The sequence below is a fragment of the Megascapheus bottae genome, chromosome 15, assembly GCF_031878675.1.
Source record: "Megascapheus bottae isolate mThoBot1 chromosome 15, mThoBot2.hap1, whole genome shotgun sequence".
Classification (NCBI taxonomy): Eukaryota; Metazoa; Chordata; class Mammalia; order Rodentia; family Geomyidae; genus Megascapheus; species Megascapheus bottae.
The window spans coordinates 30222344-30249403 of record NC_143523.1 but is presented as its reverse complement, the minus strand read 5'-3'; the positions used below and the strand labels follow the sequence as shown (position 1 = coordinate 30249403).

At 40.7% G+C, this 27060-nt stretch overlaps 1 protein-coding gene across 1 annotated transcript; it reads right to left on the bottom strand.

Annotated features, from left to right (window-relative positions):
* Positions 1-657: 657 nt before the first annotated feature.
* Acta2 (actin alpha 2, smooth muscle) lies at positions 658-14973 on the bottom strand. Its single transcript, XM_090346307.1, has 9 exons — positions 14866-14973; positions 9855-10006; positions 8361-8489; positions 7593-7703; positions 6955-7039; positions 6401-6562; positions 4683-4874; positions 3696-3877; positions 658-943 (listed from the first exon to the last, which is right to left on the bottom strand). Exons 2-9 carry the CDS (start codon positions 9981-9983, stop codon positions 800-802), a joined length of 1134 nt encoding a protein of 377 aa, XP_090202433.1. The 5' UTR covers positions 9984-10006; positions 14866-14973; the 3' UTR covers positions 658-799.
* Positions 14974-27060: the final 12087 nt, after the last annotated feature.

Genomic DNA, 27060 nt, shown 5'->3' with positions numbered 1-27060 from the left:
CAGCCTCTTGAGAGTAGCTGGGATTGCAGGAGTTAGCCACCTGCGCCCAACTGCCTTTATTTTTGCCATCCTATTGTGGCACAGAAATAGATGGTTAATTCCTTCAAAGTGGAATTTTAGTAATGAGGAGGCGTTGATGATAGTCTCTGCAGCTCGCAGAGCTCACTCACCATCACCAGTCTCCTCTAGTGTGGGTTATTCGTCCTAGACCTTTGGCAAATTCAGCAGCACCATGTTTAGAAAGAGAATTCAGTCATACCCAGGATAGTCAGATCTTTTGGCTGATAGGGTGAGATATACAGCAAACAGAACAACCAGCATGCATCACCCACCGTCAACCTTTCAAACCCTCCTGTGTGCCTCTGGATGCAATGGTCTGCATGTTCATAAGGGGAAGATACGCTGACACATCCACCTCACACCACAAACTGCCTTGCAAGAACAAGGGCTGGGTCTGAATTTTAAGTGGAGTCATGCCTATGTTCCATTTCTTACTTGTTTATTATATGTTTGCCTAAGCCTTTAAGGCAGACATCCTGATTGTGTTCCATCCTGGCTCCACCACCAGAGGGAGCCAACCTGTAACGTGTCAGGTCTTGGTCCATCCGAATAGAAATAATCAGCAGAATGTTGCTGTGAGAAGCCAAAAGCCACAAGTTAGGAGTAGCATATTTCAGGTTTATTAAAAAATACATAGGTAACAAGGCCGAAATACAGTTAGGAATGGTTTGGAGAGGAACTGAAGGCACAAAAACATTCACAGTTGTGTGCTAAAGACAGACAGAAAGCAAGGAGGTGTCTAGAAGCATTTGCGGTGGACAATGGAAGGTCCGGCCTCGTCGTACTCCTGTTTGCTGATCCACATCTGCTGGAAGGTGGACAGAGAGGCGAGAATGGAGCCTCCGATCCACACGGAGTACTTGCGCTCCGGAGGAGCAATGATCTGTGGGTCAGGATAGGAAGAAAGGGAATACATGACATAGGGCAGCAGGCCTTGGCTACTCTACCAAAGCCCACATTTCCCAGACTTGGCTGTAGTCTACATAGTGGGGACACCCCTGGCTGTGAGGTGACAAGAGATCTCAAAGAGGCCTTGAGGTTACAGATTCCTTGCCTTTGGTTTTCTGATGTCCTGAATGAACTCTCTTTCAAAGATCCCTAATTCCTCTACCACACAATGGGAGCAAAGCAGGAGTGATGGCCTCCTCTAGAGAGTCTGGATAAAGCCAGGCCCCAGAGCTCAGTGTGTCACGCATTTGCTGTCAAAATAAGTTCTAGCATTTTTCTGAGAAGCTTTGGTTATGGCAGAACATACTATGTGCCAGTGCTCTGAATCTGGGAAAGTGGATTGCTACTGTCTGAAATCCCCCCTCCCCCAGATGCATCATCTGTCACTGAGGGATTCAGGATGCCCAATAGGGAAGGATAGTCCCCTTATGTGGGACATATCAAAGTGCGCTAGCAGGCCATCTGCACAAGGACACTGGCATGATACAAGGGCATGCTCAGGTCTCCTCAGTAAATGTATGGCTCAGGCACAGAGACAGAAGGTATGGCCAGGAGTCTTGAATATCTGCAGTAATTCAAAAACATGTTAGAGCTGAACCCTACATTCATATTTAAATCTTGCGTAGTAATGGACAAGGTGTATCTGAAATCATGACTTAAAAGATTATCTGTTTAGGGGCTAGGGATGTGGCTCCGTGGTAGAGTGCTCGCTCAGCATGCATGAAGTCTTGGGTTCGATTCTTCAGTACCATATACACTGAAAAAGATGGAATTGGCACTGTAGCTCAAATGGTAGAGTGCTAGCCTTGAGCAAAAGAAGCTCAGGAACAGGGCCCAGGCTCTGAGTTCAAGCCCCAAGACAAGGAAAAACTTTAAAAAGGATTTTCTGTTTACTCCAAAGCTCTGGTTGGACAGTTTTCCTTTCCTTTACAGATACCTGACATTAACATAGCTTTTTCTATGTTTCCTATTTACACGTCTTTTATCATGTATTTTGATAATCACCTTGAGGAGTAACTTTTAAATAGTTTTCATGTTTCATATTCAGAAACAAAGTACAACAATGTAAGTAATGATTCTACAGGCTGTTTTTGTATCCGGATCTGTGTTCAAACCTGGGCCCTCCTAGGTGATTTGCTTTGTTTTAGAAATAAAATTGTGGGTTTCTTTTTGGGGGGAGAGATAATTTTAGAATCCTAGAAAACATGCAAAGACAGTACAGGGAGTTTCTGGAGCCACTTCATTCAGCTTCGTTTTCTCCAATCTGTCACCATTTAGGACCTCGGGCTTTAATGGTTCTTCACATTCTCACTGCTTGGAGCTGAGCTTCTTTTTCATGTTTATTCACAAGGGGAGTTGTGAGAACTAATGTGGGCCACAGACTCTCTCTATGTTAAATCTTCAAGTAGGTTGTCTGTGAGGTATGTCCAGTGGCTGGGTACTCTCAGTTGTCAAATGAAAATAGAAATATCTACCTCATAAAGTTGTGAGAGATGATGATCACGTAATACATCATTGTGTGTAGAGCAAAAACATCTATCACGCCACTTCTTACATAAATGTCCAGTCAAAGGTAGTAAAAGAAAAAAGAAAGAAAGAAAGAAAGAAGACAAACCATTCAGAAAAAGTCACTGCTCTCTCATCCACTAGCACTAGAGCCCATTGTAGAGAAAAAATATCCTATGTGTGTTTAAGTTTAGTTCACTCATAAGTTAGCGGCACAGTTTTCTTCTCCTGTATGCGAGCAGCACGGTCATTGACCACACGTAAACACCCTCCAAAAGAACCATCTCCACCTTGTGTAGAATGCACACCTCGTGAGACCCTGGTGTGTGCGGGGGGAGGGGGGAAGGAGAGGATGCTCAGGAGCTAAGCCTGGCCATGAATGAGCCATTCTGTGCTTTTGTGCAGCTATATCAAAAATGAATGCTGGACACAGACAAGAAGAAAGAATTCTAATTTCCTAGCCACTGAGATGGGATCGAGATCACATTTAAGCAGTGAAAGAAAACCAATTACTGTGTCTACAAGGTTTACATCTCTTTAGACATGTCAGGATCAAAGGCCGTGAAAATAGGGAGAGCCACTGACATCTTTCCACAGACACCCTGGGTCAGGTTCCACCCTAGGTCAGGTTCCAAATGTCCAGCCTACTCCATTGCTGGCCCTCACATTCTAGGATTCAATTACTTATGCTCTCTTGTGTAGTTTCAGTCTATTGTGAAGCCCAGTCTTACTGTCCTTTTAATCAGGCCTTTACATGTAAAAAATAAATAACATAAATATACATAAGCACACGCGTGCACAAACAAAATGTGTTGTGCGTTGTGTGTTATATTTTGTATTATTCCACATGTGAACCATCCTATCCTATATCATTTTGGGTGGTAGTAGAGTTTGAACTCGAGGTTTTGTGCTTGCTAGACACATTCTCTGCTACTTGAGCCACCTAGTTTTGAGATATGCTATTGGATAAGTATAGATCAATTTTTTTAGATAATATAGATCTTCTTGAGTATCAGCCTAAATTATATAAAGTGTGTGACATGTGGATTTTCTTTAGTGCCTAGCCCTAGAATCCACAGGTGCCTGTGACCAAGATAGAATCAGAGAACCATCCTGCAAATCTCGTTAAAGAGCCAACATTTGTTAAAGGCACAGCTCTAGGGCCCGTCAGTACACAGTACCTTGATTTTCATAGTGCTGGGCGCAAGGGCTGTGATCTCCTTCTGCATCCGGTCAGCAATGCCTGGGTACATGGTGGTACCCCCGGACAGTACATTGTTAGCATACAGGTCCTTCCTGATGTCAATATCACACTTCATGATGCTGTTGTAGGTGGTTTCATGGATGCCAGCTGACTCCATTCCTGGAAAAGAGACACAAGCCACTGGGTCAAGCTCAGGCTCAACATGACTGACCAGCCTGATGATCTTACACTGGATGAAGCTTGGCAGGCTTAACTACCAACACATCACCCACCCATGCTCCATGTCCTCCTGCTCCAAGTCCTCAGGAATCCAGGCTGCAGCTTGTTCAGGATGGGCTAGCCTACAATTGATTTTCTGTGCATAGACACTCAGATGTATACAGTCAAATGTGAGCAAAATCTTCAGAAGCCTTGTGGAAGGTCCCACACTGGGCCAATATCATAGCCATTGCTCAAAATTCGCTCATCTCAGTATGGCCTTAATGAAATAGACCTAAAATCCCAGCTCCAGGGGATGCAGAGATAGCAGAAAGACTTTTGACCAGCCAGGACAAAAAGAAGATAAGGAAGACCTTATATCAAAAAGCAAGTTTACATGCCTGAATTCCTGGAGGTAGGTGGATGTCACTGTGAGACCAGCCCTGAGCAAAAAAGTGCAAGACCCTATCTAGAAAACAACTAAAGGAAGAAAGGCTGGCAACATGGATTATGTGGTAGAGCCCTCACTTAGCAAGTGCTGGCTTTGAGTTCAAACCCCAATTTTTGTCCTTTTTCCTTGCCCCCACCTAACTATCCAATGTGCTCTGTCATCTGCAGTGACTGATGCTTTGAATTCCCCTAAGCTGAGCCACCCTGTCTGAGAAAGCCAGTCATCTTCGTCCCATGTACAGAAGGGCCCTGGGCGCCCTAGGTCTGTGAGGGACACAGGAGATTAGGGTGACTACCTTCCCATTTCACTGCTTACCAATGAAGGATGGCTGGAAGAGGGTCTCTGGGCAGCGGAAGCGTTCATTCCCAATGGTGATCACCTGTCCATCTGGCAGCTCATAGCTCTTCTCCAGGGAAGAGGAGGATGCAGCTGTGGCCATCTCATTTTCAAAATCCAGGGCTACATAACATAACTTCTCCTTAATGTCTCGGACAATCTCACGCTCAGCTGTTAAATACAAACAAACATTATAGTGCACATCGGGGTTTACACAGTTGCTAAAAGTCTACCGTTCCCACCCCAGTCTTAAGCAGTCAGCTCCTCAGGGCTGGTGCTGCCTGGCCAGGTAGATGGCAGCTCAAATCTTCAGCACAGCCAATACCTCCAGAAAAAGGTAGGTACTGACTCAGGGTTAGCCCCTGTTCAAAATATCCAGTAGTGCAGTCTGGATGGTGATACAGAAGAGGCAGACTCTCTAGAGATTCCTACACTGCGATGGTTTACGCTATTGAGTTTTGGGGAATCTTTGGGAGGTATTTGGAAGCAGGGATGAAATTAATTCAACTCCATACTACAAAAAGAGTTCTTAAAAGCCAGAAACTGATGGCTCATGCCTGTCATCCTAGCTATTCAGAGAGCTGAGATCTGAGGATCATGGTTCAAAACCAGCCTGGGCAAAAAAGTCTGCGAGACTCCTCTTATCTCCAATTAACCATTAAAAACCAAAAGTGGTACTATGGCTCAAAGTGGTGGAACACGAGCCTTGAGCAAAATAGCCCAGGGACAGTGCCTAGATCCTCAGTTCTAGCACCATGACAGAGAGAAGGAGAGAGACAGAGTCAGAGACAGACAGAGAGACAGAGACAGAGACACAGAGAGAGATACAGAGACAGAGAAAGAGACAGAGAGAGAGAGAGACAGAGAGGGAAACCATGAAGTCATCAAGGCTCACACAAAGAGCTTAGAACAAAACTCAGAAATGTCCAGAAACCTACAATTCGAGGCAATGTCAAGTTCATGACATTATCCCAGTAGCTAGAGCTACAGACAGCTAGGAGATGCAACTGTTTCTAATATTATCTGGTGCTTCCCTCTTATGAAGAGTGAGAGTGTGACATCAGCTTGAATTAAAATTACATCATCAGTGCTTCATGGGTCTGTATTAGTAATAAGAGCTAACAATTACGAAATCCTTACTCTACGTCAAATATTGCTCATGCATTGTCTTATAGTCATTCCAGTTACAGAAGGTAGATTTTAAGATTATCTCCATTTTACAGATACAGAGAATGTGGCTTTGCAAGGTTCAAGGTTACACAGTTATCAAGTGGTAAGTTGGGACTCAAGTCCTATTTAGATATCTGTGAAGCTTATCAACCACCACACCATTCTATTTTCAGTCTGCAGGTTCTTTCTGTTTTCTAGTGCAAAAGATTAAGACATGATTTTAAGTAGGGAGGAGGGTACAGCTCAGTAATCAAACACTTGCCTAGCACACAGAAGCCAAGGCTCTCAGGCTCAGCAACAATAACAATGAAAATATACTAACGACTAAAGCCCCCTGAAAAGGGTGAGGAAGCAGCATATGTAATCAGCTGGCAAATTTGCACGGCAAAACCACCTGAGCTTTAGAGTGCCATGTGCTTTAGAGTGAGGCCTTGTCAGCATTTCCTTGCATAGCCACGATGGTCCTACAAGCTGCCATGAGTAACACTTGGTCCTCCCCTCTTTTCTGTGTCTCCCATGCGCCTCACCAGTAGTTACAAAGGAATAGCCACGCTCGGTCAGGATCTTCATGAGGTAGTCGGTGAGATCTCGGCCAGCCAGGTCCAGACGCATGATGGCATGGGGAAGGGCGTAGCCTTCATAGATGGGCACGTTGTGGGTCACACCATCTCCAGAGTCCAGCACAATGCCTGGATGACAAGCAAGCATGATCAGCATCACCACAGTGGCTGGACTATGGCCAGAGGCTGGTCAAGTAGAAGGAAACCTTGGAAAAGAGGGATGTTCCTAAGCTTCTTATTTGAATGGATGAAAAGAGGGCGTTTGATGGAAGAGGTAAAGTGGGACAGAGCTCGGGGACAAAGGAACTCCAGGAAGAGAAAAATGATTAAAATCAAAAAGTCTGGCTAGGAGTAAGTGGTTCAAGACTTGAAAAGATGAGAAGATCTTTTTATGGATTGACTCAGTCCTGCCAATTCTAATTCATACCTTGTCACTACAGGATATCTATTTATTATCACCAAATCCCATTCATTGGGGTGTGAACGTTTAAGCACAGAATTCATTTCTTCCAGTCACCTACCAGTTGTACGTCCAGAAGCATAGAGGGACAGCACTGCCTGAATAGCCACATACATGGCTGGGACATTGAAGGTCTCAAACATGATCTGCAAAGCAATCCAAAGAGCAAAGTGAGTGATGTGGGATGTATGAGCGGAGCACACCTCATTGACAGATTCAGACAGGCTTGCCTGGCAGTGAGTGGACAGAGGAAAGCAAAGGCACAGCCAAGGCAATTCTGGTCACTCACAAAGGACAAATGCAGGTAGATGAAACCATCACACTGGGGAGGTATGGAGGGGAGAGGGCAGTGTGCACAATGCCCTGAAGTAAGGAAACTGTAACTTCTACCCTGACTTGAATGTGACTGGCAGAACTTCACTAAACTCATAGTTGACTGAAGTGTATGGTATTTCAAATCTCCCAACAATAGTTACAGGAAGAGTTGCGACTAGATGATCTCTTAGCTCTTGAGGGGAAAAGGTTTGTGTCTAAAATAAGGATGCGTCATTAAGGTGATCCTTCCAAGCTTCAGAATTCCTAGGAAGTGGTCAATCTATGGCTGGTCTGTGGGTTAGGAACTTGTTTCTGCTTCTCTGTGTAGCCTTGTTCTCATTAGACTTCCCCCAAACAACGCTGGACGCTGGAGTGAATATTCACCTGGGTCATTTTCTCCCGGTTGGCCTTGGGGTTCAGGGGTGCCTCAGTAAGCAGAGTTGGATGCTCTTCGGGGGCAACACGGAGCTCATTGTAGAATGAATGGTGCCAGATCTAGCATGAAGAAGGAAAAAAAGAGAAACCATGGTGTGAGGTTGCAGGACATCAAGATCATAAATGAGACAAGAATGAACAAAACAAAACCAGGACCAAGTGAAAGGTTCCCAGCTCTCATGTGCCAGTACTTGTACAGGTGCAAAGACAGAAGCTCAGAGTGGGCATGCCTCCCACAGGATTCACATCCAAATGCAGGGCTGTACCTAGGGTAAAGGACAAAGGCTCTGCATTGGACAGGCTGGATGAAGATGAAAACCTCAGCATAGCCACTAAACACATTTTTTCAGCCCCATATGAGTAATATGGATAAATAATTAGTATTTATCTCAATGGATCTGTGGGAATTAAATAGTATGACCCCTAGAGTAACTACTTAGCCCAGTGGCTAGTCCAGAATAAATGTTACCTATGAATTCCATACACCCCCTCCTATTTTAGTGATTAATCTATGGGAACATACTTTTGTTTAACATTGCATACACAAAATGAACAAATGCAGCTGACCTAGATGCTCTAGAATAAATGTCAAAACCTAAAAGTGCACTTGAACCGTGGGAGTCAGTTACTTTCTCACGCAGTAGCTTGCTATGTAGAGTCAGAGGCTACTGGAATGATGTGTTCTGTGGATGCAATCCATAGCTAGTGTCCTGGTACCTTTTCCATGTCGTCCCAGTTGGTGATGATGCCGTGCTCTATTGGGTACTTCAAGGTCAGGATTCCTCTTTTGCTCTGTGCTTCATCTCCCACGTAACTGTCCTTTTGTCCCATTCCTACCATCACCCCCTAAAAGGTTTCAAAATATTACCAGTCAGGCTTCTCCAAATTGTATGCACTGATTACCATCAAATCACAGCGGAATCACATCAGTAAGATAAACTTCCCATTTTAGGACCAGCAACAATATGAGTCCTACTGTGGCTACAGTCTTAATTGCTATCCCTCAGCTGTTTGGAAACAGACCTAAATCAGCTTCCAAATAACCAAGGATGGTTATGGGAGAGACAGGTTTACATTGTGTGTTTTTGTCTTTTATATTAGTTGTTAGGACCTGTTCAGGGCCAAGATTGTGTCTAAGAAATATGGAAAAAAATATACATATTCATTAGATGGCATATTTGACTCTTGTAAATCTTTTCAACCATACATTTTTGTATTTTTATACTGGTACCAAGACTTGAAATCAGGACTTTTCACTCTTGCTTAGTTCTGTCTACTCAAGACTGGCTCTCTACCATTACTCGAGCCACAACTCCACTACGGGCATGTTCTTGCTTAATTATAGATTACAATCTCATGGATTTGGTTGCCCAGATCACATTCAAACCATGATCCTCAGATCCCACTCTCCTCCATAATTAGGAATTCAGGGACATCCAACTTACATCCTACATTTTAAGTTACCCCTTTACTCAAAAAAGAATGTAAGTCTTGTTTGCTTAGCATAAGCACTACATCTACAAATAACCATTTGATATTTGAAATCTACTGGACAAATCTATAGAAATCAGTTGCTAAAATTTTTATCTAAACTAATCAGCTCCATCTTTTAGTTATTAAAATGAAGCTTAAAGCATTCTCCTCACCAAAATTTAAACTGCACTGGAATCACTGCCTTAGAATTTAGCTTTAGCTACTGGCTACCGCCAATATTTTGTTTACATCTTATATATAAACCTACCAAGAGGCTATGTAGATCGATTTTGTTGACAACTAATCTGACATAAAGTTAACATTTGTTATCAATGTTGCTTTCATCCAGCATTAAGACTAAATGACCTGGGCCTTTATTTTTACTTCTTTTCAAACAGTAGCTATAGTATACAGTAGGATAACTTACATAAATTTTAATGCTGATGCTATGCTGCTGCTGCGGACAATGATGATATATAGACACAAAGGATATGCAAAACGGGACAGACTTTATAGCTGATAGGTACCCACCAAATAATTAGCATATATTATAAGTGGAGTTACTTTTTTGGAATTTGCCTTGATGGTCGTCAAACCTTGCAGAGGCTAGGCAAATATTCTACACTGAGCTACATCCCAGTTGCTCATAGATATATTTTTAACATGGTTACTTAAGTGCTGGGCAAAGACACCTCAAACTAGGATGTAGAGAAATCTAACCATCAAAGTCTTGCTCACCTGATGTCTGGGTCGTCCCACAATGGATGGGAAAACAGCCCTGGGAGCATCATCCCCGGCAAAGCCAGCCTTGCAGAGACCAGAGCCATTGTCACACACCAGGGCAGTGCTGTCCTCTTCTTCACACATGCTGGGTGCTGCTTCACTGGTTTCTACAGAAAAGGAGAAGCAGCAGCTCAGCTGTAAGAGAGCACTTGTCAAGCACTTACTAAAACTGATTATTCCTTGTTGCTGTAGGGTGTGGAGGCATCTTCTAGCAGGTGGCTCTCTCCGACTGACACTTATTTAACATAGCCTTTATCTTGAAGTTCTTTCATTAGGCTGGAAGCTTTTGGTAAGCTGAACTTTGACCTCTGTGTTAACATCACACTATGATTACATATCATAGGCTCTTACCAGCACTTTAAAGACAGGCTAAAGGAAAGAATGATCAGACTGCAGAGCATTGACAAGAAATTCCAGACTCACAGGGACAAATTACTCACTATATATTAAGTAAGATACTAGATTTTTTTACAAAGTGTCTGTCCAAACTCATATTTTTTTCATGTGTTATAACTTTTTGTTGTTTTTATTTTTATTTCATTTCATTGTTGGAGTGATATACAGAGGGGTTACAGTTACATTCATCAAGTAGTGGGTACATTACTTCTTGAACATGGTTCCCATGTTTTTTTTCCCCCCATTTTCTCTTCCCCCATCCACTCCCACTCATCTTGTTTTTCCCTTACCTTTCCTTTTGCAAATAAACAAATAAACATATATACAATATACCAGGTCGTTGGTTATTTTTTAAGTAGATTTTGAGAGTTAAGTCACATGTGAAAGTTTTAAACATTTACGTGCTTAATACACATGTTTAAAAGAAAAGGATCACTTTTGAAACTGGATGACTTTTAATACTCAGACAAATATTAAACTGAATCAATATTTTTTAAGAAAGTGCCTGAAAGTTTGGAGGCCATGATTATTCTTCACCAAGAAAAGTCACTGTTAAGCGGCAAGTCCAAAATTTTTAACTGTGTGTATGGTATGTGATGATTTGTATATCATGTAGTAGAAAATTTCTGTCATTAAGAAATATAAGTACAAGAATCCACTAACAACACATTCTTGTTTAAGAACAACAGATTCAAGATTGCACTATTTCAGGGGCCTAGTGGTTAAAGTGCTTGCCTAGCATGCGCAAAGACCCGGATTCGATTCCTTGGTACCACATACATAGAAAAAAGCTGGAAGTGGTGCTGAGGCTCAAGTGGTAGAGCGCTAGCCTTGAGAAAGTACAAGGACAGTGCTCAGGCCCTGAGCTCAAGCCCAGGACTGGCAAAAAAAAAAAAAAGATTGCACTATTTCATGGTCCAATAAAATCACATTTATGCAGACAGCTTTGTCCTATTTATAAAAAGATTTTGATTGGGTTTTTTTTGGTCAGAATTTTAAATTACCTTCCCTGATTTTTGTCACATTTTTTAAAAAGGAATGTCCTCTTTAAATTAAAAAAATATTTTAAAAACCCATTTTTAAGCTTGGATTCTGTGATGGAATTGGAAAGCCTGAAGAGAAGTAATGAAGCGCTCACTTTTACGAGCTTTAGGGGAAGAAAGTTTCAAGAGCACATAGACATCAGAACCAGAACCCCAGCTAGAGATGGTGGCATGGCTCTCTTTTGGCTCCTAATCCCGGATCCTTCCCATTTTTCCAAACAGAAGAAATATATAAAAAAAGAATATTCCGTTTTTTCTCTCTAGCATTGATGACATTGAGATCTCAGTCAAGATATCAAGCTGAGGCCAGGAGTTTGGCCTAGTGGTAGAGTGCTTGCCTAGCATGCCTGAAGACCAGGGTTCGATTCCTCGGTACCACATTCATAGAAAAAAGCTGGAAGTGGTGCTGTGGTTCAAGTGGTAGAGCTCTAGCCTTGCAAAAGTCCAAGGACAGTGCTTAGGCCTTGAACTCAAGCCCAGGACTGAAAAAAAAAAAGATATCAGGCTGAACAAGAGTCTTCTTTATTTTAGTTTGCCAGTGCTGAAGATGTAACCCAATGTTTTGCACATGTCAGGTAAGTGCTCTACCACTGAGCCACATCCCCAACCCAGACTTTCTTTTCTTGCCAGTCTTGGGCCTTGAATTCAGTCTCAGCACTGTCCTTGGTGTTTCTCAAGGCTAGAGCTCTACCACTGGAGCCACAGCACCACTTCTGTATATGTGGTACCCGCGAGGAGTCAAACCCCCATCTTCGTGCATGCTAAACAAGCACTCTACCACTAGGCCAAACTCCCGGCCCCAGGACTTCTTTTAAATTGGGAAACTCATTGCCAGACCCTGGTTTTAAAAAAAGGCAGTTATTGGAAGGAAATCTCTGAGAGATGGGAAAAGTAAACAGCTCTCATAATCCAAGTTACATCAGACCATTTCCATAAAATCAAAGCTGTGTATTCCAAATGTCCAGAACCTGCAGATCAGAGAGTCCTGTGCAAAGGATTTTTTTGCCTGGCCATTTGCAAAGAATATCAACCTATTGAGATGATATATTATATGATCAGAACATGAAATACTATCTTTTAACTCATAAGACAAACCCAGATTTGGGAAAATTGAAGTCATCTATCCAATATCCCAAACTTGTACATTTAAAACAATGGATGACAAATCATCTAAAAAAAAAAAAGGCACTGTGTGTCCTGAGAAGGAGCTGGCTCCACCAATTAGAAGCTGTGATTTATCAAGTTATTCAATTTCTCTTAGTCATCATACCCTTTATTATCAAACAATAGTAATAGCAACATGTACCACATAGAATTCTAGGATGGGGTGTGGGATGTGAATTTTTTGTTTTTGTGATTTTTTTTTGGAAAGGCATTTACACTTATTCACAGTGGCACTATAAATTCAATAAAAGTTACTTTCATCGTTGCTGTTAATGTCACTATAGAGTTATTAGCGCTATGCAGATTTTTTCACATCCACTTTTTGCTTTCTTTCCACATTGCCCTAGAATTAGATGGGCAATCTTAATGTGTGGATTCTACTCGCAAGAATGGGAAATTAGGAGTTCTCAATGGCTTGTTCTTTCCCTTCTTTCCCTTTTATAAAAGATATTAAATTGTGCTCAACTCCCTTGTCAGAAGATTACAAAGCTTATTATAGTAAACTCTGAAGAATTAGAAGACAAATGATAACCACCAGGAGACACAACAAAAGACATAGTAATGTACAGGTGTTTGTCAGAGACAGTGATACCAAGACCCAGTAGGCAGGCTGTTCCTGTACTGAGGACTCTCTTCAAACTCAAAGCAAGGGCTGAAAACATGTTTGATTAACATACTTTCTGAAAGTGGAAAGGGATATCCTAAACAATCTATTTTATTCATCAGGCATGGTAAGGATCTGAATTTGAATCTATTTAGAAAAACAGACTGAACATCATCATCACTAAAAATGAAGAAAATACCTCAAAATTTGTATATATGTGCATATGTAATGTATTATACATGAATATACACATAACCTATATATGCATATATTATATTGCATATATAATGTATTATATATGAATACAGATATATACATATTTGTAATATACATATGCAATGTGTCTTTGAATTCATATATATAAATCTAATAAATAATGCACTACATACACATAGTGTATTACATATAGGCAAATAATGTACAATATATGCGTAGTGCATAATATAATATATACATATGCATAATATATGATATGCCTATAATGTATATATATTTTATATTATATATTTCATATATTATATATGAAAATTGGTCAGTAAAAATGATATAATCTGTAAAGGGAGCAAGTCATTATGTTCTCTGTGTATCTCAAGAGGGAGCTGGCTCAGTGGTTTACAACCCTTATCTAATTTGAATGAGTATTTGATTTGGAGCGAAGCATTTCCTAATTAGGTAAAACAGGCTTACTCCAGCGTCTGCTCTTGGATCTGCACCCAGGTCAGAGGGTTTGCTCCAGCCAAGTAGAGTACTTCTTGTGCCAGAAATGAGTAGTTAGTGGGAGGGAGGGGGAAAGGATGGGGCTCATTTATCTCAAAACACAAACCATATTTAGGCATGAATCACAAAACAGAAGGGTAAAAAAAAAATCTCCTCATGAAAACTCTAGACTCAGCCTTGAGTTATAAGTTCAGCCTGGGGTGGCAGGCTCTGCTGTGACACTCCAATCACCAGGCTGAGGAAACCTGACGTGGAGGCAATGAAAACCAGTCCTCCCTGGCTACACACACACACACACACACACACACACACACACACACACCCCAGATGGAAGCTCTGTCTCCTCTCTCCCACTTCTTTTCAGAGAAAAGAAAGGAAAAGAAAATGGGAGGGTGATTACCTGCTGTGCACTGCTGCAAATAGCCAGTGATGCTGATTCTAACTAGTGAGCTCAAGGTACACTCAAGGTACACTCCTTTCCAACACAGGAAGCCTGCAAAAGGCAGGGCACTGACTAATACACAAGTCCAGCAACACAAAACGGAACGACCACGCCAATATCCTCTTTTCATTTTGAACACATACTTTCAATCACAGTCACAGCGACTGCAGCACAAATACAATCTACTCAAAATTCCCCACACAAAGTCTGAATCACAAGCAAGTCCCAAAGTTTCCAGTGCATAAAAAATGACCATAAAACTTACTACAAAGAGCTAGACTTCATCCTGCAGCATCTGGGCTACTGATTTAATGTGAACAGATTTTTTTTTTAAGTAGGTGACATGCAAGAATACATATCCCATCTCCCTCTCCACTTCCTCTATCGACCCAAGCTGCACTTTTGTCTTTAATAACTAAATCATGAGAGCAAAACAACCACAAAAAAACTATAATGATATTAGGAGTTCACCCTTCATTCAGAGAAACTGGAGTGCCTGAGTTCCCCAGATCCTTACTACAATGTCTTATTAAATTTGATTTAAAGAAGAAAAAAGAGCCTCTGTCATCTCTCATCATATCCTGGGCTGGAGCCACTTACCCTGATGGTGCTTGGCTGGGCTTCTCCACTCTGGGTGGGTAGTGTTCTGGGAAGCTGAGTGCTGAACGGTTATATAGCTCCTTGGCCTGCTCCCCTCCCACTTGCTTCCCAAACAAGGAGCAAAGACAGACTAGAGCTGGTCGTTCAGTCTAACACAACCATATAGGGACCTCAGCACAAAACTCTCTAATCTGGGTGGCTAGTGGCCTGGGTCTCTTCCACTGCATTCCACTCCTCTGCTCATGAAACAGGAGGCAGTTCAGCTGCTTTGGGAAGATAAACACCCTGAGCCTTCTGAACAACTGCTGAAATACCCTGAGACACTGAGCTAGTGTCATGCGGGCAGTTGCAGGCATGGTTTGCACATTCCACAGAAGATGCCAGCCTGATGTCCAAATGGCCTTTCTATCCATTTCCTAGGGAAGTGAGAAAGAAAGGATATGCTGCTGATTAGCAGAGCATGTAGAAATCTCTCCCAGAAAGATGGCCCTGTAATGAAGACAGATATTATTTTGGTTTCCCATAAATATGTAAAGGGAGTAATAGGAGTCATAGAGTGCTCATGAATGAAGTCTGTGAGTGGAGTTAAGGGAAATGGAAGTGTAGAGGTAAGATAGACCAGCCATGGTTGACAAAGAGGCATGTGGAAAAGTGCTTTCATCCTTAGGTACATTAGATGTGTCTATGAATTTGTAACTGAGCAGTTTATCAGTATGATGAGGAACCATGCATTGGCCAGAAAGTTTATCTGGCACCCTGTCACAGAAATAGCTAGAGAAAGACAATGTTGCAAGGAAAACTAGTGTTTCTCTTTGCCCATGAGCCCATTTAACAGCAACAGAGATGGAGTGGCACATCATTTCTTGAAGGTCTTAGCCTTCATTTGGAAGCATCAGTGGATAACTTCAATGTTTTACATTTCTTTCCACCCTTCCTCCAAGTCAAAGCTCTAACTCATTCATAAGAGAAGTATTTTGATGGATACCATGAGTATTTCTGGAGTGCTGACATGTGAGAAACATCCCAGAATGGATGGTTAGATTCTACAGCTGCAGCCAGCTGTTCATTTGTGTCATTATATCTGATCTGTTTGATTTGTGGTATACACATTCATGTGTGCATACCTAGCTCTGAGCCATTGCTATGTGAACAATTTAAATAGCTTTAGAACAACAAAAAATGCAGGCTAACTCATTACGGAATTTCCTTGTGCTGCTCAGTATTTTACTATGTCTAGTCCCCACCAACCAGAAAATGCAACTGTTTGAGTATTCAAATGTCAAGACCATAATGTACAACATAGACTTGAGCATTAGGACTTAAGACAATAATTTTCCTCTCAGGGATAATGAAAAACCAAACTTCCATGCTTTCTTTGCATAAATGTAGATTTCTTCTTCTTCCCATTTCTGTCTCAGTTAGCTATCTGTGCAGTTCTCACTAACTTTATGAAATGACAGATCCTTTTGATACCAGAGAGAAAGCCTTGTGATAATCCTTCTTAAGATTCTTGCATTATTTCTTCTTTATAACACTGGTGTGTTGATATCCTGGACAGTAACAAGACTATGACATATAAAGACAGACCAAAATAGGATTCAATAGTCAACCTTTTTTTACAAGATTATTTGAACATAATCTATGACACAGACGAAGGAGAATCCACAACTGATAATAAATTGCTCAGCAAGTAATGAATGGTCTAACTGTCTGAGTTTGAGATTTATGCTTTCCTATGCAATAAAAGTGAAGAAGAGATAAAACAACAGCAAATGTTCTTGAAAGAGAGAGAGCGAGAGAGACAGAGAGAGAGAGAGACAGAGAGAGAAAGAGAGAGAGAGAGAGAGAGAGAGAGAGAGAGAGAGAGAGAGAGAGAGAGAGAGAGAAAGAGAGAGAGAGAGAGAGAGATCTACATTCAAGTGGCCAGATAGCTCCTGGTGCCAGCGGCCATGTTTCCAAGGAGTTATGGAGCAATTAAAGAAACAATAGCCTCTCCTGACTTGGTTGTAATTCAAGAAAATATAAACTTAATTCCGAAACATAAGCACACATTCAAGAATCGGATGTACGACGCTACAAGTATGCCTACTCGTAGCATAATCTGGGTATCATTTATTTACTGATGGCTCTATTTAAATCCTTTGTGACCTAGTTTAATCCTCTGTAGGATCCAGTCCAGAGCTGAGTTACAAGGATGCTCATCTGCACTGTTGGGAATGTTCGGTATCAGCTCTTTCCACTACATAGCCAGCAGTCACGTTGGGACTACCAGTACAGAAACATGGCGTAGAGAGCTGGTTTCCCAGTTCTTCACTTTTAAACCTGACTTTACATAGCCACAGGTAGCAGACGAGATATATCAGGGAAGTCATAAACTTAAGTACAACTGAACCCTAAGGGCCTTTAAAAACCAGTGTTTAACAGGACTCCCTCAGGTGACTCACGTCAGTAATCCTAGCTACGCAGGAGGCTGAGATCTAGGATCATGGTTTCAAGGCAGCCCAGGCAGGAAAGTTCTCTAGACTCTTATCTCCAATTACATAACAAAGGGGAAAACCAAAAGGGAAAAAAGGCACAAGTAGAGCTGTGGCTCAAGGGGTAGAGCAGTAACAAAAAGTCAACATTCTAGACCACTTAGAGTGAACTGCCTGTCATAAGAACACACGTGTCCAGTGTGTAGCCAAGGATGAGAACCTTCAGAATAAAAGCAGGACCGAGGGCTTGTCTGAATCAGAATGAACAGGAAAGAGTATGTAATAATATACAATTTTGCTTACTTCCCCTAACACATCTTCTGAATGACAATCCACAGCATCCACTTTTGAAAAATAAAGTTTCCATTTAGAAAAATTTCAGTTTATCAGAAAGTTAAGAATACAAGCTAGGAAGGGTCTTACATACTGGATGACTAGTTTCTTTTATTAACACTTCCTCAGGGTCATATATTTGGCATAATGAATGAACCGGTATTTCTAGCTAATCCTTTCAGGATAATGCATTCCACTTTGTCCTGTGGCCTTAAGTTCCTCTTGTCTGTGATAGTTTAGACTTGCTTAATTTTAATGATCTCAATAGTTTTGAGGAGTACTGGTCAAGTGTTTGTGAATCTATTTTTCAATTTATACTTGCCTGATCTTTTTTGTAGGGAAGAGAAAGTTTCACTACTTTATAGCTAGACTACAAACTATCAAGATAAATTAGCACGCAGTTCTTTATGTGAGTCTTATTAATGTTCATCTTCTTTGCCTGACAGATGTCTGTCAAGTTTCTATACTACAAAATTACTCTTCTCTCAAGAATTTCCAAATTTATTTATTCTTTAAATGGAGGCCATTATGAACAGCCATAGTTTAAAAAATGGACAGTTCTCATTTGTAGTAATTAGTATAAACTGTGGACTGTCCCAGCAGAGGTTTACAATAGGGCAAAAAACCTAGATACATAAGGCTATATAGGATGGGGCTAAATGAAAGGATCTCCAGGATATAGAACCAAGAGCCATATAATATGTGATTGTTGTTCTTAATGTACCATGTTATTTCTCAATTCTTTTGTTGTCCCTTGGTTATCTCATATTGTTACAGTATCTTTCTTACCTTGTTATATGATATATTGTAAATACGTTTATTTGTTTATTTAAAATAGGATGGGGAAGGGGGTAAACAAGATGAGGGGAGGGGTGGGGGAGGGAAATGGGGACAAAAACATGAGAAGGGATATCAATGTTTGTTAAATAATGCACCTTCTATCTGGTGAATATAATGTAACCCTTCTATTAATTACAATAAAGTATATTTTTTAAAAACGGGGAGTTATGAGTTTGGAGGTAGAGCACCAGTGAATAAGCAAAAGTGTCAGGTATCAAGTTTGAGTCTCTACCTTAGACAAAAAGGAAAAAAGAAAAAAATGGGAGTTATACTCTACCTTCTTGAGGACTGGTATCTACAAAACTCTAGAATAGAATAGATGTCTCTCCATCTCTCTACTGCTTTTCTCTGATTCTCACTCTGTTCCTTTCTCCCTTCCCCTCTCCTCTCTCCTATCTTCTTCCCTCTTCCCTCTTATATGCCTCACTTCCTCCACCCTCTGTCTATTCTAAGGATTGAACCTAGGGCCTCAAGCTTCCTACACCTCAGTCCCGTGGGATTCTCAATGGCTTTATACTCATGTACAAAATCTTCAAATCAGTCATCCAGCTATGGTGGGCAGAACCACATGATGTTCTGGGGCTTCTTCCAGCTTGACTCTGATTCTCTAAGTGTGGGTGACATAGTAAAGTGGTAGGTTTGCTGGGCTTATGAAAAGACTAGCTGATAGTCAATTATTTAGTCTACAAACGAAATCATGGATCCTTTGGACAAGAACCAGTGAATAAATATAGAATTGTTGATGTTACCACCACGGGGTGTTTTGGATTGGAACCCAGTATATCCAAAAAGAAAAAAAAAGCCATAGTAAGATTTGGTCTCAGACAGTGGAGAACAAGCAAATCAAGAGAAACCATTCACTTATAGTTGGAGAAATATGCGTGTGGTGGAGGAAAGGATCTTGGAAACTGCATTACCATATGTAGGAAATGGAGTGGCTCAGGACATTGCAGAGCTACAGTCTCATAATTCACAGCAATATCATACATAAATTTTAGCAGTTAGCATTCTGCATTTTGTATTACAGATTCATGCTTAGAATTAGGCATCTGGGATTGTCAGGTTTTAAACTACTCAGCCAAAGTTATACCATTATTGAGAAGAAATTAGAAAAGAATGCATGTTTAGTTTTATATGATTTTGGACTTGAGATTAAAGCAAAGAAAAGGCTAACTGCACTCTCAGAGGAACAGAACAGCCCCAAAGATATTTGGAGAAGTCATTGCTTAAACACACACACACACACACACACACACACACACACACACACACACACATACACACAAGAAAAGCAATCATGTTTCCACTTGGAAGAGTGGAAAAGCAAACCACTCTTATGAAGTCACTGAGTTCAGGAAAGCAATATAGGAGAGGTGAAAATGAAAGCAGCAGCCAGAATTTGCTGGGAGTTTATGTGTATGCTTCAGAAACTCATTTGTCACTAGTGGATACTTAGACTAGTAATAAAGCTATCTCCCAAGAGCTAAGACTTTTATTACCTCTGTTCACATGACAGAGAGTCTGTCTGTTCTCCAGATCCATGCTTTGCTTTTAGCAAACCTATTGTTAGAGAATCTACTCCCTTCTTAGAGCATGACCAACACAGGGTTAACTTGACAATAGCAGGCGATGTGTGGTAAGGAGTGTGAGATCTACAATTCTGGTCATAGTCATAACAGCTCTGAATCATCTGGAATGCTTAATTAGAAGTAAGGGCCTTGTTTCAGCACATCATCAGTAGCCTGGATTTATTTCCAAAGATTCTCAGAGAGAAGTGACCCTACATTTACTAACTGCCTAGCATATCCCCAAAGATGCTACTTAATGCATACAATAGACAAATGGATGAATGAAATAGTTCCTTACCCTCTGGGATTAAGGATTGAAACTGCAAAGTATAATTTATAAAGAAGATTATGATTAGAATCAAATGAGAATTTTTATTTTGCTTTTACACAGTCACTGATTTTATGTAGCTGAGAAAATTTTGCCTCTCTCCTAGATATCACTTTGGAAAGTTAAAATATTCAACAAATGTTTACAACTGCTCAGAAATCTTTTGATCTCTGGACTGAACTAGCAGCAAAATGTTGGATTATTGTAGTGTTAGAAAGTCTCTCTCTTTAGAGGGTAAATTTGGTTTGCGTCTGCTTCCAATTATTCTTATCAAAGGCAAGAGGAAAACTTCAATGTTACCAAATATGGTCAAACAGGAGGCAGGTTCTATAGTAATCAGGCTGATGCTAGCCATGTCTGCTTTGTACAGACCCAATATGTCACAATATCCTCTCTGGGTTTTCTTAAAGTTCCTCCTTTTTTTTCTTCTCTTCTCTTCTCTTCTCTTCTTCTCTTCTCTTCTCTTCTCTTCTCTTCTCTTCTCTTCTCTTCTCTTCTCTCTTCTCTTCTCTTCTTCTTCTTCTTCTTCTTCTTCTTCTTCTTCTTCTTCTTCTTCTTCTTCTTCTTCTTCTCTCTCTCTCTCTCTCTCTCTCTCTCTCTCTCTCTCTCTCTCTCTCGCTCTCGCTCTCGCTCTCGCTCTCGCTCTCGCTCTCGCTCTCTCTCTGTCTCTCTGCCATTCTTGGATTTTGAACTCAGGGTTTGGGCACTGTCTTTGGGCTTTCTCACAGCTAGCACTCTGCCACTTGAACAACAGCACCACTTCTGGCATTTTCTGTGTATGTGGTACCAGCGAATCAAACTCAAGACATTGTGCATGCTAGGCAATCACGGTAGACCATTAGGCCAAGCTCCTGGCCCCAGAGTTGTTTCCTATCTACATGACTATGTCCATACTGTATTACAATGGCACCACTATTAGTTAACTTCTAGGCGGCATTAAAATGCTCTCCCCGCCCCTCTAGTATACTTCTGATCATTGTTTTTCCTATCAAGCCTGTTTGTGGGCTCCTATACCATGTACTTTTGCATTGTACAGTAGGAAAAGAATTCTTCTAGCCTTCTGAGCTCATATCTAGGGTCCTTACAGAAAAAGACAGAGAAAAGCAAATGAAAATTTACTAATGTATGTATCTCATATTTACACATGACACAAAGAAACAAAATACCCTTTAGTTCCTAGATGTAGCAGATTGCAAAAAGTAAAAATATATGAGAAACTGTAATGGATAAAGGCTAGAAGTGAAGGATGTCTTGTAGATTCCTGTATGCCAAGGCAGGAAAGGGCCAAAGATCATTTCTAGTGATCAACGTTTATCCTTCTTGTTAGTCAGGGGAGAAGGACAGACATGTTTACAAGTGCTGGTCCTGTTTTTCAAGGAAGTAAAGTCTCTTCTCTTCCCTTCTCTTCTCTTCCTTTCCTTCCTCTCCCTCTTATATCCCTCTTTCCTTTCCTTCCTTCCTCCCAAAACATTCGTGAATATTTTTTGTGCTCGTTTTCCTCATTATTCACAGTATACAAACTTAATAGGGTATAATCTCTAAGTCCTGGTGTGTAAGACTTTCAGGGCTCGGGTTGCTTTCCCTCTTCCTATCCTGCTGAATCATGTTTCTACCTTGCTTCAAAGGCCTGTTCAAAAATGTATCCACAACATACCTAAGATATATTTTTTCCAAGTAGAGAATGCTCTAATCTAGTGATTCATTCTGCAAAATTATCTTTTGAGAACTTTCATGTCGGAGCACACTTGTCCTGTACTTGCCACTGGGTTGCAAACACGTGGACACTGCCAGTATGTGGCTTATTCCACTGGAGCCTTTTGCTTTCCATGTATAGTGAGAACTTCCAAATGCAGTTAAACAACTTCCTATTTTCTTCAAACCTTAAAAGAACTGCAATGAACATTTCAGACATTGTTATTTTCAGAAAGTTTTTCTAATTTATTTTAAGAAAAGCACAGATAAGATGCCTAAGATAAGGGAAGTTCCCTGGCTCCAGGCATTCTTTAGCACATTGTGAGTTGACTAAAACATGCCAGCCCTGTTTTGGTGTCTTTAAGTTTGTCTGCCTAGTGTCCCTGCTTCAAGAACTCAAGCACATTATGTTCATTAAGGGCACACCAATAGCTAACAGCCAATGCACAGGGCAGAGGCCTTAGGCAAGCAGGCTGGACCACATTCTGGGATCAGGTTATTAGATAAGGTGTCCAAAAGTCCGCCATCATGCTTCATTTGCACTTCTGCAAAGTGCAAGTTTTCCCAGCAATGCTGAGCAGAGGAGCCCCTCCCCAAAGGAACATCAGACTTTCCAGATGTCTTGGCTGGGGGCTACACTGCTGGTTGGAGGTTGATTTGTTTTTAGCTAGTAATTTCAGCCAGCCTTTGGACCAGCCTTACAAAAAGCAAATTGTCCCCTAACTATAAGAAGCCAATGTTTTCCCCCACCTCTGTCTTTGAACATAGCTTGAGCAGTTTCCCAATGTGTGCCTTAAATGTATAGGACTAGTGTCACCACTATCACTCAGCAGATTGTTGAAAAACTCTTTCTGGGCCATTCTCTAGTGTGGGACTTGCATATTTCAATTCAAACAAGAGCCAAAAACCCTGGAACAGAATACAGGAGAAACATGACTACAGAACTACAGAGAAACAAGAAGGGTGGTTCACTTATAGCTCAGCATTATCCTATTGCTGTTTCTATTTTGAGCCTAAGGCCCTAGGCTCACATATCCAGTGAACAGAGCAGGAAGAAAAAAAAAAAGAGCAGGAAAAGAGCCTAAGTGGACCTGTTGTTTATGGGGCTTTGAATTTTCACTGAACCCTCAAGACTTTGACTTCTGCACTTACCGATCCATCTACCTCTTATTGTCTTCAATTGGAAGATTGAATTTGAAAATCAGACAATCTTTGAATAGAATAATGAATTTGAAATCCAAAGCCCGTAAACTCTATCTGTGGCATCTGTGAGGCAATTGGAAGAGTGAGGGTGGTTGTTTCCAGAAAGGGAAGTGTAACTCAGTCACTAATACTCTGCTTCAGGAAAATCTCCCAGCATTATCACCTGCTGGTTGGCAGTGTGACATGGGCAACTTACATGCATCTCGTTTCTTATTCTCAACATGAGACCTGCTAGCCAACCTTTTGGCAGGGTTCTTGAGTAGGTCAAAAGCATACCTGCTGTGCTGCCCTGGGATTTCACCCATGCTAGGTGAGGGCACAATTACTGAGCTCCATCCCCAAGCCTGGTCAAATGTTTTGAAAACTATAAAGTGTGAGTTCAAGAACATATCAGATGTTGGGTGATACTTAAATGCTTTACAGTTCAGAATAGTGTGGACACTTAGATTTTCATTAGAAAATCTTAAAGCTTCAGTGAGATAATCCCAGAAAAGCAAAGTGCCCTGGAGAGTAACAAGAGGGCAGGCTGTGTGCCAAAGTGCAGCCCAAGATATTGCACAACTCATTTTAGCATTAGATACGTTTTATTGCCCAGAAGAGACAGTGAACAAGAAGGGCCTTGTGAGGTATCTTTGGATGCTTCAAGAATTTTACAAGCTGCAACTTGGAATTTGAAGCATTCATTTCCGTTTCTTACCAGTTTAAGACCCTATAGGGCAATTTCATACTGCATAATTCCCATTAAGATCTGATTAGAATTGAGGACAAGATTCTGGTTGGTTGTCTTTATTAAAGGAATTCTAGAGGCAAGACATGTGGAGTTAGGTTGGATTCAAACATCAAGCTTCTCACCCTATTTTAAATCCTTGGGCAAATCTGTGTAAGCATCTTACCATCTTGGGTTCCTTACGATGATAAGAAATGTCGATGGTCCTGGAGACAGATGAAAGCACCAACTGAGTACTGGATTCTGGAGATGCGAAATACTATGTTCCTTGGCATTGATCTATTGTTATATGCTTATTTATTGGGTGAATATGATCCTAGGGTTTGAACTCAGGGTCTGGGTGCGATCCCTCAGTGTTTTTACCATTTAGCTACAATTCCACTTTGGGCTTTTGCTGGTTAATTGGAAATAAGAGTTTCACAGACTTTCCTGCCAGGCTGGCTTCGAACAATGATCCTTGGACTTTAATCTCTTGAGTAGTACCCCTGGTGCTGACTCATTACATGCATAATATGACAGACTACTTTGTCTAAGCCCAGATGCTAAGTGTAGTATAACCTGGCAATCATTCAAATGCTGACAAAGTAAAGTTCTCTATATATTCAACTTTCAAAATAAAAAATATAAAACTATAAGGCATTACATTGTTTCCTGACTTCCTTACTTATGTATCTTGTAAAAGCTCAGTGCAAAGTGAATTTTTGTGATTTTTACCTTCTGGTAATGATGCTCAACACACCTGAACCCAGTTAAGTCCTCACTCACTTCAAAATGGTAAAGTCATTCTGTTTGTTCTCTCAAAAGACATTGCATGAAATAAATACAGACATGAGTTTTTATATGAATATTATCTCAGAAATCATCAGTATATCTGGATAAGCTTAAGCCTTATCTGGAAACTGCTCAAATAAAAGCTGGTTTGTTGGGGTTTCGAAGTAAAGTAATAATAATTAGAACTTCCTTGTAATCATAAGGTGTGTTATGATTTTTAACATTTCTTTACAAGTACACCATTCAGTTCCATGGTCTCTGTGTTTATAGCTATTTGTATTAATTTATGTTTTGTATAGCTGCTTCAAAGTCCTTGTCAACTAGATTTAGATAAGGCCATATTCATTTAAGGCCACATTCATATTAATTTAACTAGATTATCTAATTAACCACAATATCTACTCATGTTTTAAAGTGGTCCAATCTGTGCAGTCAATGAATGTTTTTTTTACTTTACAGCAAGGATGTTTCTTCAGAAACAAGACCCCAACAAACTGCATGTGGAGATTTTGGTCACCTTGGGGTTTGAAACTCACAATGGAGCCCATGAAAACTGTTTGTTTTCCTGTAGCCCTGACAACAAAAACCTTGTCCAAAATTCAGCTGCAAAGGCTGGTAAAATGGGCACTCCACTGGCTTGAAAGAATGCACTTTGAACACATATTTGTCAGTGGAGTGCTTTTTTTGGTAGAGAGGAACAGAAAATTCTGGCTTCCTCAGAGAACGGGATGCAGAGAACTCCTCCTTCTCCCTAATTCAAATATCACCCTGAAGAAGCTTGACTTTATAAGGGAAGGCAGCTTCTGAATTGCAGGCTTTTCCTGCTCATTTTTCACTGGCTGCCTGGAATGAGGCTCTGCTAAAAAAAATGTTCTAGGCCACTCCGGATTCAAGCATTTGTCTTCATGTTGAGAAACATACGTATGAGCGCACAGGGTCCTTACGCCTCACTCACACACTTTGAAGTCTTCTTGGTAAGGAGATTAGGAGGAAGATTTCCCAGAATTAGAAAAGTTTCTTTTGGAACTTTATATGGGTTTAAGTAGTTGAAGAAACATATTACTTTGATTTTTTTTCCTCCTTAGACTAGAGATGGAAAGTGTGTCCCAGTAAAAGATCCTTCTGAAGATAAGAGAAGTACTTCAGAAAATACAAGATCTCAAGGGTTTTGGAAGCTAGATGTGTTGTATTAGAACTTAATAATCTTTTAATCTCCCATTCTATAAAGAAGATCTCAGTGATTGAGTCGATATGTAAAATCCCCAGGGGTGGGGGTGGCGTGAATCAAGAGACTCTGTATGGAATCAACAAACATTACTCGAATCCCTGCTCACTTTGCTTCTCTCATCCCTACACCTCTCCAAAAAAAAAGGGGGGGGGGATTTGGTGTCAGTGTTCCACCTCCCAAAAAATTCTTTGGAAGAAAGAAATATTTACGCCTACAGCTATAATCTGGGCCATTAGCTCTGCCTAAACCCACACTTTAAGGCTGAGCAGTCACTCTGTCTCTGGAGTCTGTATTTGAAGGAGCCTCTAAGTTCAGTGGTAAGCACCACAAATCCTATTGGTGACTCTCCTGCACTCTCTGAGCTTTGGTTTCCTTCTGTCATGATCATTTAAAAAACGATTCTATTTTTAAAGCAGATTTTGTATTTGTAACATTACAATCATTTTTGGCTTTTTTTTACTCCCACTCAAATTTTTCAAAGCTCTGATATAGCCAATTTTTCAAGGAAAGACATCTCCTTTAGCCATTCTCTAATCTCTCTCTAATCTCTCTCTCTCTCTCTCTCTCTCTCTCTCTCTCTCTCTCTCTCTCTCTCTCTCTCTCTCTCTCGCAAATCCTGCCAGATCTCATAGACTTTAATAGCACTTGATCTTTTCTTCACATAGTAACAACAGTTTGTAAACATATATTTAGGGGTGGGTATTTCATTCATCTTCACTTGTTTTTATTAGAGTAGGTCAAGGACTCTCTTGTTTACTATTACATTTCCAATCTGTCACAGTTGCTAGCATAGTAGATACCTCTTAAATATTGCTTATATGGATGTTGGTAAAGTATAACCTTCTCTTTTCTTGAGCTTCTATGATAGAGGAGACAGTGAACAAACTAATGAGTGCAATCATTCAAGCAAAAAAAAAATGCTTGGTGAAAACTATGGTAATGGGAAGTTCAAATATAACTACAATGGTAACTAGAAAGAAATTTAAATTTATATGAGATCAAGTAGTTCCTGATGTTCTAACAGCTCATCG